The sequence below is a fragment of the Thamnophis elegans genome, chromosome 8 (assembly GCF_009769535.1).
Source record: "Thamnophis elegans isolate rThaEle1 chromosome 8, rThaEle1.pri, whole genome shotgun sequence".
NCBI lineage: Eukaryota > Metazoa > Chordata > Lepidosauria > Squamata > Colubridae > Thamnophis > Thamnophis elegans.
In genome coordinates, this window is record NC_045548.1 from 69056318 (window position 1) to 69074317 (window position 18000).

Sequence of the window (18000 nt, forward strand, 5' to 3'; positions counted from 1 at the left end):
CACCTGTAGACTCTCCCAATCAGGAAGATACTTTTTTTTAAAAAAAAATGTTATTTTATTTCATCAAGCATGAATTAGATAACAGATATAAGTATAAACATGATTGTGAATACATGAAATGAATACAAATGCAAGGGAATATTAGCGCAGGGATGGCATGAACGCACCTTAAAGACCTCTTAGGAATGGGGTGAGGTCGACAGTAGACAGTCTCAGGTTAAAATATGGGGGGTTTGGGGAAGAAACCCCAGGGTCAGATACTGCTGGAAGAAAAAATAATAATAATGATGCGAATAATGCTGGTAAGCTATATTTCTCTCTTAATTGGGGATTTTGGCCTGGAAGGAATAGACAGGTAGAACTTTCTGTCGCATGGAAATCAAATGAAAGAATATTTGTAGCAGGACGACCTGATCCGTAACAGCTTTGTTCTCTATGCCATCTGCCTGGTAAACACCCGGTTCCACCACAAAACCGCGGTAGACTAAAGCGCGCTCGACGAAAGCGCGTAGGTGACGTCATCACAGTGCGATGAAAACAGCACGCTGTGAGCGGTAAACTTAAAATTAACGCGAAAACCTTACCCTAACCCCCCCAAACCTAACCCTAAACCTAACCCTAAGCCTAACCCTTAACCTAACCCTAACCCTAAACCTAACCCTTAACCTAACGCTAAACCTAACCCTAACGCTTAACGTAACCCTAACCCTAACCCTAACCCTAACCCTTACCTTTATGTGAATCGGCTTGCTTTAAAAGCGCTTTTTAAAGCGCCCTTTTTTCTCCGCGGTCATATTTGTCGCGCTGCTGATGACGTCACGTACACGCTTTAATCGGGCGCGCTTTAGTGGACTGCGGTTTTGACGTGCCACGAAACACCCGAGATTCGTCTCCCTTGCCATTTACAGGTGTACATGTGAACGAGACCATGTTGTTTCTCTGTGACAGATAATATATGTGGGTATATGCATAGTTCTGTATTTATTGGTATTTATTTATTTATTCTGTTATATTATATAGTGTATACTGGAGGTGGTGGCCCTTTGAGAGCTGTATGCAATGAAATTTCATTGTCATCTATACTGATTATTGTACGTTCAAAGTGACAGTAAAGTTATTATTCTCTTCTATTTTCTATTCCCATTCCTCTATTGTATTCCCATCCCATCATTCTCTTCAATTCTCTTTCTTTCCTTCTTCTCTATTCTATTCTATACTCTTCTCTTCTATACTATACTCTCTTCTCTACTATTTTCTCTTCTCTATTTTCTCTTCTTTAATATACTATACTTTTCTATACTATATTCTTCTCTTCTCTACTATTCTCTTCTATACTACTCTCTCTTCTCTACTAATCTCTATTTTCTCTTCTCTACTATATTATTCTCTTCTTTTCTCTTCTATACTATACTCTCTTCTCTACTATTTTCTCTTCTCTATTTTCTCTTCTTTAATATACTATACTTTTCTATACTATATTCTTCTCTTCTCTACTATTCTCTTCTATACTACTCTATCTTCTATACTAATCTCTATTTTCTGTTCTCTACTATATTATTCTCTTCTTTTCTCTTCTATACTATAATCTTCTCTTCTATACTATTCTCTCTTCTCTATTTTCTCTTTACTATACTATACTTTTCTATACTATATTCTTCTCTACTATTCTCTTCTCTTCTATACTACTCTCTCTTCTATACTAATCTCTATTTTCTCTTCTCTACTATATTATTCTCTTCTTTTCTTTTCTCCTTATTTCTCTTTATACTATACTCTTCTATTCTATTCTATTTTATTTTATTCTATTCTATTGGTTGGACTAGAGGACCTCTGAGGTCCCTTCTAGCCCTTAAGATTCTGTGTTACACCACTAATTAAGTCATGGGATTTCTGTAAGAAAAGGAGGTGGTTAATTGGTATAACCTGGCCCTGAAATTAGTAAGGCAGACAAAAATAATTCAGAATGTTTTTGAAAAAGATTAAAGGAAAGCGAGGGGGGGGGTTTAGACAAAGGAAAAAACAACAACAATGTCTGATTGTTCTGAGGAAAGGAACTTTTATTCTAATAAAACTCTTGTGTGCTAAATATATATTTTATTGCTACTTTTACTATGTAAGTAATGATGGGGTTTTTTTTTTTTAAAAAAAAGACAATTTCCTTTCCAAAAGGGGAAAAAGAAAAGAAAGAAAAATTACAGAGATGTTAAATGTTATTATTTTGCAAACCCACCGGGGCTATAAAACAAGAAATAAAGATGAACTCCAAAGCAGGCTGGAATCAATAGGTCTGCTTCCAAATGAACTTGAGTCTAGTTAAGAGTTTGATACGGAATTGCCAACTTTTTTTAAAAAAAAAAAGCAAAATATAAAAAGCAAAAATGTTCCCAATTGGATATTCAGCATAAAAAACTTATTGGAAGCTTCGTCTTGAAAAGGATGTGGCCGATTTTTAAAATGTCTGAAGGACACTGGCAGACCCAGGTCTTCACTCATTACCAGCTACTGGAAGTCCTCGACTTACAACAGTTCATTCAAAGTTACAACTGCACTGGAGAAAAGTGACTTGTGACTATTTCTCACACTTTTCTCACAATTGCAGCATCTCCATAGACATGTGATCAAAATTCAGATGCTTCTCAACTGACTCGTATTACGGCACTGAAAAAAAAGTGACATGACCATTTTTTCAGAGTTACGACCTTTGTAGCATTCCCCATAGTCACACAATCAAAATTCACATGCTTGGCAACTGGTTCATATTTATGACCGCTGAGGTGTCCTAAGGCCACTTTTTGTGACCTTTCGACAAAGCCAAAGGTCAATGGGGAAGTCAGATTCACTTAACAACCGGGTGACTAACTTATCAACAGCAGTGATTCACTTAACAACTGTGGCAAGCAAGGTCGTAAAACAGGGCAAAGCGCACTTAACAAATGTCTCCCTTAGCAACACACATGAAGGACTCAATTGTGCGTTGAGAACAATCCGTGCAAGAAACTCTGCGTGATTTTGGCCCTTTTGCTTTTCCATTTCAGCCTACCTCGCAAGGTTGTTGTTGAGAAAAAAACCAAAGAAAGCAGCTGTAAAAGGTAAAATAAAAAATGCATAAAGCCAGAGTCTGACCCTGAGTTGCCGAGCCTGGTTTGACATTTACTTGAGAGACCGCCTACTGCCAATCACCTCCACTAGACCGATAAAATCGCATAGATTAGGCCTCCTCCGAATTCCATCAGCCAGCCAGTGTAGACTGGCAACTACTCGGAGGAGAGCCTTCTCGGTGGCTGCTCCGACCCTCTCGAACGAACTCCCCGTGGAGATTCGGACCCTCACCACCCTCCAGTCCTTCCACGCCGCTTTAAAGATCTGGCTGTCCCGGCTGGCCTGGGGTTAAAGACTCTAACCCCTACTCGAATTGTATGACTGTTGAGTTCTTAAATGATGTAGTGCTTTTATATTGTAAATTGTTTGTCCTCCCCCCCCCCTTTTGAACTGTGAGCCGCCCTGAGTCCCCCCAGGGAAAAGGGCGGCATACAAATAAAGTGAAACTAAACTAAACTAAACTAAACTAGTGGCCCAAATGCCACTAAATCTTAGTGCCATTTGGACTAAATTTTAGATCCCCATTCGTACGGCCGACATTCACGAACCACGTATTCTCTAGGTATTGACGAGGTGGCTCAGTGGCTAAGACACTGAGCTTGTCGATCAGAAACGTTGGCAGTTCGGCGGTTCGAATACCTAGTACAGGTCTCCTGCGTGAGCAGGGGGTTGGACTAGATGACCTCCAGGGTCCCTTCCAACTCTGTTACTCTTTTTCGAACATGGGAAACATTTTCCCCAACTGGATATCCAGTGTCCCTGGATATCACGGCAGACAAAACGGTGAGACAACTGAAAGGTGCATTTTATTATTTCCTCCCCTTTAATTAATATATATATATATATATAGCTAGCTGATGAGAGCTAAATAGCTTGAAATAGATCTATACTAGTCTCCATTTATTTATTTATCAGCACAAATATAACATATATGTGTGTGTGTGTGTGTGTGTGTGTGTGTATAGTGTGTGTGTGTTTTTATTTGTGCTGATAAATAAAAGCAAAATAAAATAAAAACAAAAGCAACAGTAAAAATATTGGGTTTCTGTCGTGATGGACTCTTGTGACGAGCCGATTGACAGATGATGGAAGCAGTTAGCTTCCTCCCATAATTGGGGCTTACCAGGGGTTGTAAAAATCATAGATAGATAGCTAGATAGATAGATAGATAGATAGATAGATAGATAGATAGATAGATAGATAGATAGATAGAGATATATTCAAAAAGAATATTAATATGTGTGTGTGTGTGTGTGTGTGTGTGTGTGTATACATACACCTACACATACATACGTACGTACGTACGTACGTACGTACGTACGTATGTATTCTTTTTGATGTTGTGCACAGCAGATTTAGCCAGGTTGAAGGCCTATCCTAGAGCTGAGGATTCTTCATATGCTCCAGCACAGCATATGTCTGGCTTTATTCCTAGTGTTACAGAGGTTCCTTGACTTTTCTGACGCGTAAAAACAGGAATAGCTATTGCAGAGAGAGAGAGTCCTTGGCATACACCTGGCCACTTAGTGACTGTTCCAAGTTACGATGGAGCTAGAAGGCAAGACAAGAAACAACGGGTGGAAACAAATCAGGGAGAGAAGCAACCTAGAACGAAGGAGAAATTTCCTAACGGTGAGAACAATTAATCAGCGGAACGACTTGCCTCCAGAAATTATGAGTGCTCCATTGTTGGAGGTTTTTAAGAAGAAATTGGACTGCCATTTGTCCTGAACGGCTATAGGTTATTTCCTGCTTGAGCAGAGGGTTGGATTAGTGGTCTGTGCCCCACTGGTGGTCCGCAGAAAAATTATTTGCATTTTTTATATTGTACTAAATCAGGGGCCCTCAAACTATGGCCCCTGGGACGGATACGTGCAATGAATGTTTGTGTTGCTGCAGAGAGTCTCCCCCTTTCGGGGTCTTTTTGTGTGGGGCAGAGGGAGGGGCAGAAATTCCAACTTGGGGTCTGCTTCAGTCTCCTGGAGGGGGGCTTTGGGCGAAGGCTGGAGGGAAGGGCCGCTGGTGGCAAAGAGCCAGAGGGCCTTGTTCCAGTGGGACTGCATCATGGCCTGGAACTGGCTGACCATCTCAGCTCACTGAGCCTCCAGGCGCCGTACCTGGCCTTGCACTCCCGCAGGCCTTCCCTCTGCTTGGACAGCCTATGCTTGTAGTCCTCAGTGAGGTTCTTCTGCTGAGCCCCCTCCTTGGTCAGATCCAATTTGAACTGAGCCAGCTGTTTTGCCAACTCTTTCTCCTGGTGGCTGCTTAGCTCCAGCAACTGCTTCCTGTTGGGGCCCTAAGGAGCCCGGCTAAAGAGTGGCGAGGAGTGGCTGGCAAGGCGCCCCCTCTACGTGACATCGAGCTGGCCACGCCCACTCAGTCACATGATCATCTAGCCACGCCTACCCAGCTGGTCTTTAGGCAGATCATATTAGTGGTCCGCAGGATTTAAAATTATGAATTTAGTAGTCTTTTGAGGTCCGAGAGATTGGTGACCCCTGGACTAGAAGACCTCCAAGTGCCTTCCGATTGTGTTATTCTGTTTCTGTTCTGCTACTTACAACTCCACCCTCGGATGTTCTGAGTTTTGAGTGCCCCCCATCCTGCCCTCATGTAACTTTGTGAGCTTGGAAACCTGACCCACTTTTCAGCCAAACCACGCCCAAATCACGACTTAGAAGCAATGCTGGGAAACCTCCATTCCGGTCATAAGTCGAAGGACAGTCTGTATAAACTTTAAGTGGGAGGCGGGGCTGCACAACTAGAAGAATAACGCAACACGGTGGTAAATGTGTAAGAGGAAAGAAAGCAGTGTGTTTTGTTTGTTTGTTTCAGGAAAATGTTGCCGTTTGGGGGCTATTTGGCATACTTCCACCTTTGGCGCAAACAGCGTTTGCTAGCACAAATTTTAATAAATTTAGATGCAATTTAATAAATTTATATGCCGCCCAATCCCGTAGGACTCTGGGCACATGGACAAAAAAATGCACAAAAAAAGCATTTTTGCCCCAAATCCTTGCCCCCAAAACTTTATAATGAATTTGCACAAACAAGAGAAGTTCTCAAATGATCAAATCAAGTCAAAATGCCCCAAGGAGGAGACACTTGATGGGGTTTTTTGCACACCCACTTTTCTTTTTAGGAAACTTTCTGCAAGGATGGGAGACGCTGGAGCTGAAAGGTTTGCAAAAGGGGGGGGGGGACCACTAGTTTTCAGAAGCTGCCATGCCCCCTAGTCCAACCCGTAAAATAAAATGTTTTTTTTTTAAAAAAGGGGGGGTCGATTTGGAAGACCCCCCGCCTGTCCTATCTCAGCATCCAGACAACCGGTGAGCCGCCGCCACACCCCCTTGCTTGGCTTCCTTGCGCGGGTCGCCACTAGAGGGCGCGATTACTTCATTTTCCCCGGCCAGTCCTCCGCGCAGCCTTGCGCAAATCTTCCAACGCTGCGGCTTCTTTCTCTTTTTCCACCCAGGGCGTGGGTGGCACCCGCAGCTTGCTTTCTCCCCTCCCCCCCGCCCGCCCGCCCCGCAAAGGGGATCCTGTGGGAATCCACTGCAAGGAAGCTTTCCTCCCCCCACGTTGCTTTTCCAGCCAAAGCTCTCTGCAGGGAAAGCAATGCACCCACGCGTGAAAAAAAGGGGGGGGAAAACATGCACACACGGAGGGACGATTGTTTGCGGGGAAGTCGGGCTGGCGGGCGGGGCGTTAAGGAGCGGGAACGCGTCCATTGACTGGGGGAAAAACGCGCGGCGTGCCCCCCCTCCCCCCCGTCAATGAGCTGCCGGCTTCCCAAGCTAAGTCTTCCTCCGGCTGGGCTAATCGGGCACCGTGCAAACCCCACCCCTCTGGGCGAAAGCGATTGTAACCCTTTTGCACAAAGGAGCAACAGTTGATAACACGCCCCGCGTTCAGCTGGGAAGGGAGCAAATGCGGGGTGGGGAAGCGGGGAGCGCAGGAGGGTCGCGCGTGGGTGGGCGTCGCGGTGCCACCGCGAGGCGAACCCCTCTTGCCCGGCGGCCGCAATCGCTTTTTTTTTTTTTTTGCAAAGCGCTTTAAACCTTAAAACCCCTCCTCGAAGTTGCAACTGTAATTGCAATGGGCACCCACCCATTGCAATGGGCACCCACCCACCCAAAGGGAAACTCTCGCTTCCCTTTGGGTGGGTGGGTGCCCATTTCCAGGGAAATCGACTCGATTCGATCCAAGCGATCGCCTTTGCTTTAGGGCGAGTGCCGGCCTTAAATCCAGTCGCCGGTGGGCTGCAAGATCTTGTTGGATCGATCCATTTTGTCATATACGTATATATATGACATATATGTATATATTTGCACAATAGTAACGCCGCCTCGGAGGAAGAGGATTTTTGGCGCGGCTGCAATCAGTTGGGTTTTGGGGGGGGGGGGGGGTTGGAAATGCGAAGGCGGCTTTTTGCAAGCGTGCCGCGGGGAGAAGCCGGCGTCGCATTCACACGACCTAGCAAACTGAAGGCGAAAGGCTGCTGGAGGTCGCTTAGGGGCTCTTCGCCCCGGGACCGCTAAGCCGTCCACTCCGTTTAAACGGGTGTAGGCAAAGTCTTGTTTTTAAAAAAAAAAGCAATGACCGTTACACGTGTTTGGAGTGATCGTGTGAAACCAAGCAACCTTTTGGCTACTAAGGATTTAGCAAATCCGGTGCTTCAATTTTTTTCCCCTCCCCAGCGAGCTCAGTAGCGCTGACTTCCCGGGACCTACTTTAATCCCTTCGCCTCTAAAGAAAGGGGGAGGAAGTAGCGCGGATTATCCCCGTTCCAATCCTTCCCTCCCCGTGCAGACATCGCAAGAGTTGCGTCTGTAATTAAACTTTGAACCCGTTCACCTCCAAAGCTGTTTCCCTTTGCGTCGCCTTCTCAAGAGCCCCCGGGCAGCTTCACCCGACCCGAGACGCCCGGGTTTTGAAACACCGTCCCAGGAACCCTTGTCCTGAAACGACAAACACGGGGTTGCGCGTTCCCACGAGCAGGTGCTGCTTTGGGTTCCAACTCGCTCTTCTTGACTCGCAAAAAGGTTCCTTCGCAAAGTCAGCGGCGCCCAACTTTCCCTCCCGAAGGCGGGACGAGCCCCCCGGGAAACGCGTGTTTTTTTTGCCCACGCGCCCACCCATCTCCAGCAGTTTGAAAAGCGCGCGGAGGTCGTGGGAACGCCGCTTCTTCTGCATTCCCCTTTTGTTAAAAACCCACAAAGGTTGGCTTCTGCACCTCGCTTCCTTTCCGAAGTAAACCCCATTGATTTCAATTGGGAAAGTAAGCCCTCCCATAGATAGATAAACCCGGCGCGGTAGCTTTAAAATCGAGTTGGTGCCTGTCGGCTGAGCATTGAAAAAACCGGGGGGGGGGGATGCAATTCTCCCAAATCGCCCACCCCGCTTTTTTGGGAGGGCAAAAAATAAAATAAACAGGGTCGACTTTTTCTTCCTTCTACTTCCTTTTTTTTGCTCGACCTTCCCCTAAATCTGAAAAGCGGGGGGGGGGGGAGCAGCTGGAAGGAACCCGGCCGTTTGCAAACTGGGGAGGGAAGGTGCGTCGTGCCGCCGCCGCAGCAGTAACCCTGCAATAGCCCCCCGCCCACGCACCCATCCCCACGACCGATGCCACCTCCACGCACACGCTTGTCTTTTTTCTCCCTTGCTTGCTCTGCTGAAGACTCCCCCAGCCCCCCGTGGACTACGCGAGCCGTGCAAGGCGGATCGCAGTGCAGAACCGGAGCCAGCCGTATCTTTCCCCCTCCCCCGCTTTCCCTCTCTCTCTCTCTCTCGCTGCGGCAGCGCCCCTTGGAAAAGCCCCCTCCCCTTTTGCAAGGTCGCCCCCTCCCCGCTTTTTGGGGGGAGGGCAGAGGAGGAAAGAATTGAAAGAGAGAGAGAGACAAAGAGGGGAAGGGAGCCAGCCTTCCCTCCCCCGTTCCTCCTTTCCCCGCGCGAGCGTGTCCGTGCGTGGATTTTTTATTATTATTATTATCATTCCTTTTTCTCCCTCTACGCGCTCCCCTTGCTTTGCTTCCAGCTTCTACCCAGGCTGTTCCCTTGCAAAAGAGGGAAGGGTCGAAGGGGAGGGAGGGGAGGCCGGTTGGCGGGAAAACGGAAGGCGGAGCAGCGGCCAAGGGCTTATAAAGCAAAGCGGCGGAGTCCTGCAGCTCAGAGGCGACACGGGGGGAGGGAGCGGAGCTTCCACCGAAGGAGGAGGAGGAATTGCTGCTGCAGCCGCTGCTGCTATTGCCGCCCTCCAAGCTGGGGCATCGTAAATAAATACCAGCGTAGGGGATCCGCGCGTGCACGAAGCTCCACTCCACTCCCCCCACCCTCCCCGCCCCTTGGCTTTCGTTCCCGAGCCGGCGCTTTCGGAAAAGAGACGCGGGGGGGGGAAGAAAAAGGCTTTTTTGATTCTCCAGCCTGGGATTTCGGAGCTTGGAGACGCCGCTGTGGACTTACAATATCCTCGCTGGTGCTTCCAGCACCGTTTAAAGAGACGCCGGGAGGAACAGACGGTGCAACTGCGCGCCTTTCCTTCTAAGCCGCCCCCCCCTCGGCGGGGTGGTCTTGCTTTTTTTTTTTTTGCAAAGACTTGGATTGTGCTATTCTTATTCATTTTTTGCACCGATCTTGGGGACTTTTCCAGCCGCAAGTCTTGGCCGGGATCTGAAAAAAAAAAAAGAACCGGTAAGTTTTGGAAGCGTCTGTCCAAGCTTCGCCGTTCGGGGCAAGTCTTATGCTTGCTTTCCTTCGCTTTGCTTGTTCCGTCGCTCCGATCTCCCGGCCCGGGGCGAATCGACCCCCCCTCCCGGGCGAAAGGCAAGCGGCGGGCGGCTCTTCCTAAACGCCGCTTGCCGAACCTCCTCTCCAAAGGCAACCCGAGCAAGCCCGGCTGTTTGCAAAAGAAAACCCTCTGCTTGGAAGACTTTCCCCAGCCGCTTTGGCGCTTCGTGTCGGGTTTTCCCCGCTTTGGAACCCTTTTGTTTTGCTTTTTTTGCCGGGCGTTTCGCCTTCATGTAGCCGGCGTTCCGTGGCCGGGGAAGGTGGGTGGGTGGCGAGGTCCGTTTGGAAGGGGGAAGGACGGGGCGTTGCGCGGAATACTCTCTTACTACCAGCGGTTGCGGGCTGATCCGAGCCGAAGTGAGAGAGGCGGAGTGGAGAAAGGGGAAGCGAAGGGGAGGTTTCCTGACCCCCGCGCGCCACGAAAAGTGCCGCTCGGAGCGCGAACTAACGCCGGCGCGGCGGGAGCCCGGAGTTAAATCCCGGACAGGCGCTGCTGGAAAGCTGCCCGCTCGCCTGGCTTTCTTTTTAAGGTGGCGCCCGGGAACAGCAGCGCCGGGGCATGAAAGCCGTGGAGTTGGTTTGATTCTGGGTGGCGCCTCCCGAGGAAGGAAGGGGGGGTGTAGCCGAAGCCACCCGTTAAAAAAAGAAAAAGCAGCCGGGCTTGGAACGGCTGTGCCGCGCCTCGACCGAGGAGCGGTCGGATTCAGGGCTCACCTGGGCAGGCGGCGTTTGGCCAGCTGGCCGGGGGGTGGGGAGGGACGGCTGGGCTGGATTCTTGCGCTCGGATCCTGCGCTGCGCTCCGACCCCTCGTAAGTCCGGTGCCTTATGTTGCGTCCCGGAGTAGCCCCCCGCGACTTTAATTAACCCGAATTGCTCCCAAATTCTGAAGTGGGTTGAACGCGCATCCCAAGCGAGATAGTAATTCCGGAGTAGTTGCCACGCGAGTTTTCTCCGTGCGGGACATCTGATATTTTTTTTTTCCTATTGGGAGTAGAGTTGGCCGAGGTAGCGACTTGCCCCATTAACCATCTCCCCCTTTCTTGCCAGGCAACCCTCCAGTGCCATGCCCCTAACTGTCCCGAGCTTGAGTTATCCCAGCCGGGCGTACGATTACGACTACGACTCCATCCAGCCCTACTTCTACTATGAAGATGAGGAGGAGAACTTCTACCTCTCGGGCCACCACCGGGGCTGCGAGCTCCAGCCACCCGCCCCGTCCGAAGACATCTGGAAGAAATTTGAGCTGCTGCCCACACCGCCTCTCTCGCCCAGCCGCCGGTCCAGCAGCTTCCCTTCCCATGCCGACCAGCTGGAGATGGTGACGGAGCTGCTGGGCAGCGAGGTGGTCAACCAGAGCTTCATCTGCGATCCAGACGACGACGCCTTCGTCAAGTCCATCATCATCCAGGACTGCATGTGGAGCGGGGGCTCGGCGGCAGCCAAGCTCCAGAAGGTGGTCTCGGAGAAACTTGCTTCCTACCAGGCGGCCCGTCGGGACGGGGCGGGGTCCCCGCTGTCCCTCCGCAGTGGGAACAGCAGCGTTAGTGGCCTCCCGTCGTCTTCCTCGCACAGTTCTGCCTCTTCTCCCAGCAGCAGCAGCTCCTACCTGCAAGACCTGGGGGCCTCTGCGGCCGAGTGCATTGACCCCTCGGTGGTCTTTCCTTACCCTTTGGGGGAGAAGACCCCCAAAGCTGTAGAAGCGTCTGCCTCCTCTCCTGACCCGTGCCCGGCTTCCTTGCTCGGCCAAGATACGCCCCCAACCACCAGCAGTGATTCAGGTGAGGGGTGGGCTTCTCTTTTAGGGGCCTCTTTCCCACACTTGGGGGGGGGTGCGGGTGGGGAAGGAGGGGCGTGCCCCCTCTAGAAGGTGGGATTTGGGTGAAGAAGGGTGAAAGGAGCCAGCAGTCCCAGTGGTGCTTAGAACCGGGCCCCTGGGCATTTGCAAAGCATGGACTTGTAGGTGAGGTTAGGAAGTTGTCAAACTGGAAATACTACACTTAGTATTATGATAACTGCCTGCTGGAGTAATTCATTGGGTACTGTTCCAGCAAACTACCAAAATGCAAAGCGGTGTGTGCATTCTCATGGACGCACATAACCCGCTTTCTCAAGCGCCAGCTGAAAAGTCATACCTTCACAGTGGCACTTCTGAGCCAGGTATTAACTGGCCAACTAAGATATGGGGGGTGGGTGGGCTTTTTTATTTTATTTTTAAAACTCAAGGTCTAAACTTGGCCTCGAACCACTTCCACCTGGCCCTGTTTTCAGGTGTACCTGGCTTTTCTGCAGTTGCCTTGAAGCAGCTTGGAGTGGCTCCTTTCAACAGTGAATCACCCCAGCTTCCTCCTCCTTCCAGGTGGCGGGAATGAAATATTCCCATTGTACAGAGAGGCTCAGCGAGGCTGCGAAAGGGGGAAGTGGGATTATGCCAGGCTGTTTCGTCGTGTGTCCTTGTGAGAGTTTCAGGGGTCCCCACTAAGGATTTAAATTGGTTCTGTTTTCATTTGGGACTTCTAATAATGCCACTCCAAAAAAAGGGGTGTGTGTGGAAGTTTCAGACAGGGATTATTAGGAACTGGCTGCCCCCCTATTTTGTTTTTGAGGTGGTGGTGGGGGGAATTGGGTGTTTGAACACCTTTTCCTCTTGAAGGGAGAGAGAAAGCGGGAAGGGTTCACTTCTAGAAAGTTTGACTTGCGTAACCACCGCGATAACAATAGCCAAATGGAATGTCCTCCTTATCCCTGACATCACATGTTGGCTGGGCTGAGCATTTGAGAACCGCGTCTGCTCTTTCTCTTCCCCCCTGCCCCAAATACTTCGATTGCGCAGCACCTCCCTCTCCCTCCCAGCATATGTGTGTACTCTTATTACGCTGCCACGTTAGCGACACACAGGGGCCGAGCTTCCCAGGAATTGCAATTCCTAGAAAAACTTGTCCCCTAGGCAGATCAAAGCCAAAAAAGTATTTTTTTTTCAATTGGGTCTTATGAGGTCAGCGCAGAGCTAGCTACAGACCGGGAAGTTTAAATCTAGTGGCTGGGCTTTAATCGGGCTTGTCTTCTGGTTACAGGGGTCTCCAAGCCTTGGCAACTTTTGAGCCTGGAGGACATCAGCCAGCTGGGAATTCTGGGAGTTGAAGTCCTGCAGGTTCAAAAGTTGCCAAGGCTTGGAGCCCCCTGATCTGGTTGACACATACAAGTGGCGAGGAGAGAGAAAAGGGTCTTAGAGAATCATTGGGAGGGGGCAGGCACCCTCTTTTTTTCCAGGCTGCATTGTTACATGCTTGAATAATAGGATTGCAGGATTCCCAGGATAGGTTTAAATAGGGATTGCTCCTGGCCATTAAAACTTAACAAAGAGCTGGGTGTGGTGCCAAGGTTTTTTTTTTCTTTTTTCACTTTCTCACATTCCACACTCCGGCTTGTGGGTGGACGATCTAGGATAGCCTTAGGCCCAAATGTTGAACATCAGCTCCTCCTAAGCATCCCTTAGGTGTGAAGGGATCGTGGGAATTTTTAGTCCTCGCCACCTTCAGAATATGACTTGGTTGTCTTCACCAGAGGTTGAGGAGGGGGGGGGAAAGCTGGCATAGGGTGGAGAAGGATGCCCCCCCCCCCCGAGACAGATGTCATCCTTGTTTTAAATAGCCTAGAAACTTGTCTTTTCTTGGCTCAGATGCTCGCACAGTTATGCAATTCTGCAATTTCAACATCCGAGCAATGGCCAGGATTCAGTTATTAGTTCTTTGGGATTGTCATCTTGGTGGAGATGCGTGGAGTTGCATCCTCAATTGCATAATAAACTTTTTTTTTTTTTTAAAGATCTGCCCATTTTTAGAGAGAAGTCTCATTTTTTTAGAAGCTTTGTGTGTTTTATCTACAATTCCTGGCCTCCAAGTTGGCCAAAGACAGACAGATTAAGGGAGGCTAATCCCAACGTCCCATTTTTTTTCTAGCGGAAAAGGAGCATCTGAGGAAACGACACGAACAACTCAAAAACAAACTTCAACAGTTGAGGAACTCTTGTATTTTAAAAAAAAAAAATTTAAGTGTTGCTATTAATATTATTCAAGCCTCTAGGAGAAAAAAAAAATAAAAAATTAACTTTATCTCTCTATCTTCTTTTATTTATTTTTTTTCAGAAGAGGAAGAAGAAGAAGAACAAGAGGAGGAAGAGGAAATTGATGTGGTTACTGTGGAAAAAAGGCAACCTTCAGCCAGGAAATCCGAGTCCGCTGGACACACATCCGGGGGTCACAGTAAGCCCCCTCACAGCCCACTGGTCCTCAAACGTTGCCATGTCCCGATCCACCAACACAATTATGCCGCCCCTCCTTCCACGCGCCACGAATACAGCGCCACCAAAAGGCTAAAGTTGGACAATGGTCGGGTTTTGAAACAAATCAGTAACAACCGCAAATGTTCGAGTCCGCGCACCTCGGACTCTGAAGAAAATGACAAAAGGCGAACGCACAACGTCCTGGAGCGGCAGAGGCGGAATGAGCTAAAACTGAGTTTCTTTGCGCTGCGTGACCAGATCCCCGAAGTCGCGAATAATGAAAAAGCTCCTAAAGTTGTCATCCTTAAAAAGGCCACCGAATATGTCCTCTCAATCCAATCCGAGGAGCATAGACTCTTAGCGGAAAAGGAGCATCTGAGGAAACGACACGAACAACTCAAAAACAAACTTCAACAGTTGAGGAACTCTTGTATTTAAAAAAAAAACAATTTAAGTGTTGCTATTAATATTATTCAGGCCTATAAACATTGGGGAGAGAAGTGGACCTAGAAAGGGGTAAAATATCAACCTGACATAAACGTGTGGAAAACGTTAAGCGCTTTTCATAGACATTCAGCCTCATGTAAATGTCATAATGGACTCCATTTTGAAAAACCACAGAACTTTGTGAATGCATGCCAAACAGCCATCCAGCGTCTAAGAACTAATGAAAATTTTGGGGTGCAAGCTTATGCTTGCAAAGGGGTGGGGGGGATGTATTGGAGGGATGTGGGGGGATAATGAAGTTTTTCCACTTTCTTTTTTGTATTTAAAGCATTTTTTTTCTCTTAAAAAGTGATTTTGGACAGGCTGAACTGTTGTCAAAGTTCTTGTAAGATATTTACACAGCCTAAATGATATGTACATATCTTTAATTAAAAAAAATCTTTATAGAAAAGGTTAAAAAAAAAAAAAAAGATCCCTCAGCAGATCATACTCAAATGGTTGTGGCCACTGAATTTATAAATTGTCTTGAATTTTTTTGGTGCCATAACATCTCTCACAGATCATTCTTATTTAAGTACCTTTTTTGTCATTTTTTTTTAAAAAAAGAACTGATTTTATTTTGTGTTTATAGATAAATAAACTATTTCCCGTAAAATTGTAACTGGCTATATGCAGTGTGTTTTCTTAAGTTTTTTAAGTGGTTGGAGCGCCTTGAAAAATCCTAAAACAGAGGTGGCGAACCTTTTTGGCACACTGCTGAAAAGTGTGCGTGCGCAGTTGTCACCCGCGCAACCTGGAATAAGAGCTGCAAAGGGGAGCATGTGCATGGAGGGAAATGAACTTACGGTTTCCCAGCATGCACATCAGCCATCTAGTCTTCCAGTTACTGGCACATGTGCGACCATCAGCTGGCTGACGCATGCCGCTGTTTTTCAGCATTGTCACACGAAAGCCAGCTAAATCATTGTGTGCGCATGTGCGCCACAAACCCAGAAGAGGAAAGGGCAATGCACGTGCCAGGCGAAATGGCTCCGTGTGCCATAGGTTCTCCCATCACAGTCCTGAAACAGAATGGTATGGATATTTATGGGTTGGGCTATTAAATAACCAGAAAATTATTCTGAAAGGGGACCGCTGTGTGCCCCCTCCTGATTTGATATCTCTAGTTGTGGGTTAGAGGCTCCCCCCACTGTTCCCCACTAATATAAATATTGTGTACTTCCTGCCTCTGATGATGTGACTTGGGAGTTTGCAAAAGTATGAATCCTGCCTTGTAAGTTTGAAAGTTGATACCCTGTCCAAAACACATCACATGGTTTGTCTTCGAAGACTCTCCGAGTCAGAGTGTCTTCATCCACATATTGCAATGCCTTTTGGGGAGGAAACCCCTGAGGTTGGTGTGGCAAAAGGTGGTGCATTCCAATGAGACTTTGCTTAACTGACTTGATTTGATTGATGAAACTGCTTGGATGAGCAGCGAAATGTCTCAAATTAACAACAAAAATATAGCCCAGTTGCCATAATTCAATCTTTAGACAGCTTTGCCTGACATGTCCCAAAGGTGCTTTCTCAAGAGGTAGCTTGGACTGTTTTTCATCCAAAAAGCTTCTTCAGCTCTGACTGGATGGTGGGGAATGGAAGGAATTATATTCATTGCAGACAGCTGGTCATTAGCATTCTTATTAAGGCCACCTGGAGGTTTATCTATGGCTTCAGGGTCAACTGAGTGGTGCAAATGGGTGTGAAGAAGCTTCTTGGACAAGAAGCATAAAGTCTTCAAAGAAAAGTCAGAAAGTCCAGTTGTCTCTTGAAAAAAGCACCATGGCCTAGATGACTGAGAATCTCCATAGACGTTTGCCACCATTCAATCTTCAGATATGGTGATTTAGCTAAATCAGGTTTAGAATAACTTGACAACGAGCTGCATATAATCCATGGCCTTGAACAATTCCAAAAACTCTAGTTCACAAACTTGGAATGTAGGATGGGATCGTTTTAGCTTTTTATAAATTATTTCCATACTTAGGGATGGTGCTTGCTAATGAAGATTGCTCCTCACACTTTGGGGAAAAAAACAAAAGGGCTGAAGAAAGTTTGTGGAATTCCACAACTAAAAGGCAAGGAAAATAAGTTTTAAAAAAATGGAGGTTATGGGTTAGCGTTATATAATGTTAACACATCTAGTTATACCTAGCAACTTTCTTAACAGCTGCAGATTTGTCAGCTTCCGGCATGATGCCATCAAACAGCAGAATGATAGATGGAGTGATGCAAGCCATACCTGATGTAGGTGTGTTGATTCTCCTGTTCTGAAGAGGCAGACTTCCCAAGGCGTGACTGTCTGTGTCAATTTCACTCACTTTCTTCCACATCAATCCTGATGACATAAATTAGAACTCTTATTTGCCGCAGAGTTTTGTTATGCTTCCCAGGCAGCTTATACTGTAATGCATTGGGCCACAAATCAGTTTAGGAATCACCTGGACTAAGGCCCATAGAAGACCTTCAGTTGCAAAATGTGCTTTAGCTTAGCGCATAGACTTGAACAAACTCAGCAACTGGATGTTTGCATTCTGGATTAACGGGGCAAGCATTTTTGCTCCTATCCAGGCTGGCTATCTTAGGTCATTTGAAGCATGCGCTGTCTCAGTTACGTTCCAAAGGACTTCCATGCTGGCATCCTATGTGTTAGGACTTCATTCCCATCATTCTTATCCAGTGCATCAGGAAATATTTAGAAGGCCACCAATTCCTCCACTCCTAATTACAATCAACTTTGTAACTCTGGGGATCAAAGTCTGTAGAGATTCTCAGTCATCCAAGACACCCATGGTTGTCCCAAAGGTGCTTTTTCAGGAGGCAACTGGACTTTCTGTTTTTTTCTTTTTTTTTTCTTTTGAAGACGTTTCACTTCTCATCCAAGAAGCTTCTTCAGCTCTGACAGGATAGTAGGGAATGGACGGATTTATATTTCTTGCAAACAGCTGGTAATTTGTATCCTTTGGGGGGGGGTTGTTGAAGCATTTGAGAGATTGAGATGCTTTATTTGTATGCCGCCCTTTTCCCTGGGGGGACTCAGGGCGGCTCACAACTCAAGGGGAGGGAGGACAGACAAGTCACAGACATAAACGATACATCATTAAAAAACACAACAGTCATACAATTCGAGTGGGGTTGAAATCTTTAGCCCCAGGCCTGTTGGGACAGCCAGGACTTAAGGGCTACACGGAAGGTCTGGAGGGTGGTGAGGGTACGAATCTCCACGGGGAGTTCGTTCCAGAGGGTCGGAGCAGCCACCGAGAAGGCTCTCCTCCGGGTAGTTGCCAGCCGACATTGGCCGGCTGATGGAATTCGGAGGAGGCCTAATCTATGCGATCGTATCGGCCTA

At 47.6% G+C, this 18000-nt stretch overlaps 1 protein-coding gene across 2 annotated transcripts; it reads left to right on the plus strand.

Annotated features, from left to right (window-relative positions):
* The first annotated feature begins 9267 nt into the window (after positions 1–9267).
* On the plus strand, positions 9268–15270 carry MYC (MYC proto-oncogene, bHLH transcription factor). 2 transcript variants are annotated; one of them, XM_032223214.1, is made up of 3 exons: positions 9268–9789; positions 10934–11664; positions 14029–15270. In XM_032223214.1, exons 2-3 carry the CDS (start codon positions 10950–10952, stop codon positions 14601–14603), a joined length of 1290 nt encoding a protein of 429 aa, XP_032079105.1. In that variant the 5' UTR covers positions 9268–9789; positions 10934–10949; the 3' UTR covers positions 14604–15270. The 2 variants fall into 2 exon arrangements, with proteins under 2 accessions (XP_032079105.1, XP_032079106.1); XM_032223215.1 differs by lacking the exon at positions 9268–9789 and adding an exon at positions 10168–10695.
* The last annotated feature ends 2730 nt before the right edge of the window (positions 15271–18000 follow it).

Coding starts and splice junctions, on each gene's coding strand:
- MYC (XM_032223214.1), top strand. CDS start 10,950: ATGCCCCTAACTGTCCCGAGCTTGAGTTATCCCAGCCGGGCGTACGAT. Junction 11,665..14,028: donor AACCACCAGCAGTGATTCAG/GTGAGGGGTGGG, acceptor ATTTTTTTTCAG/AAGAGGAAGAAGAAGAAGAA.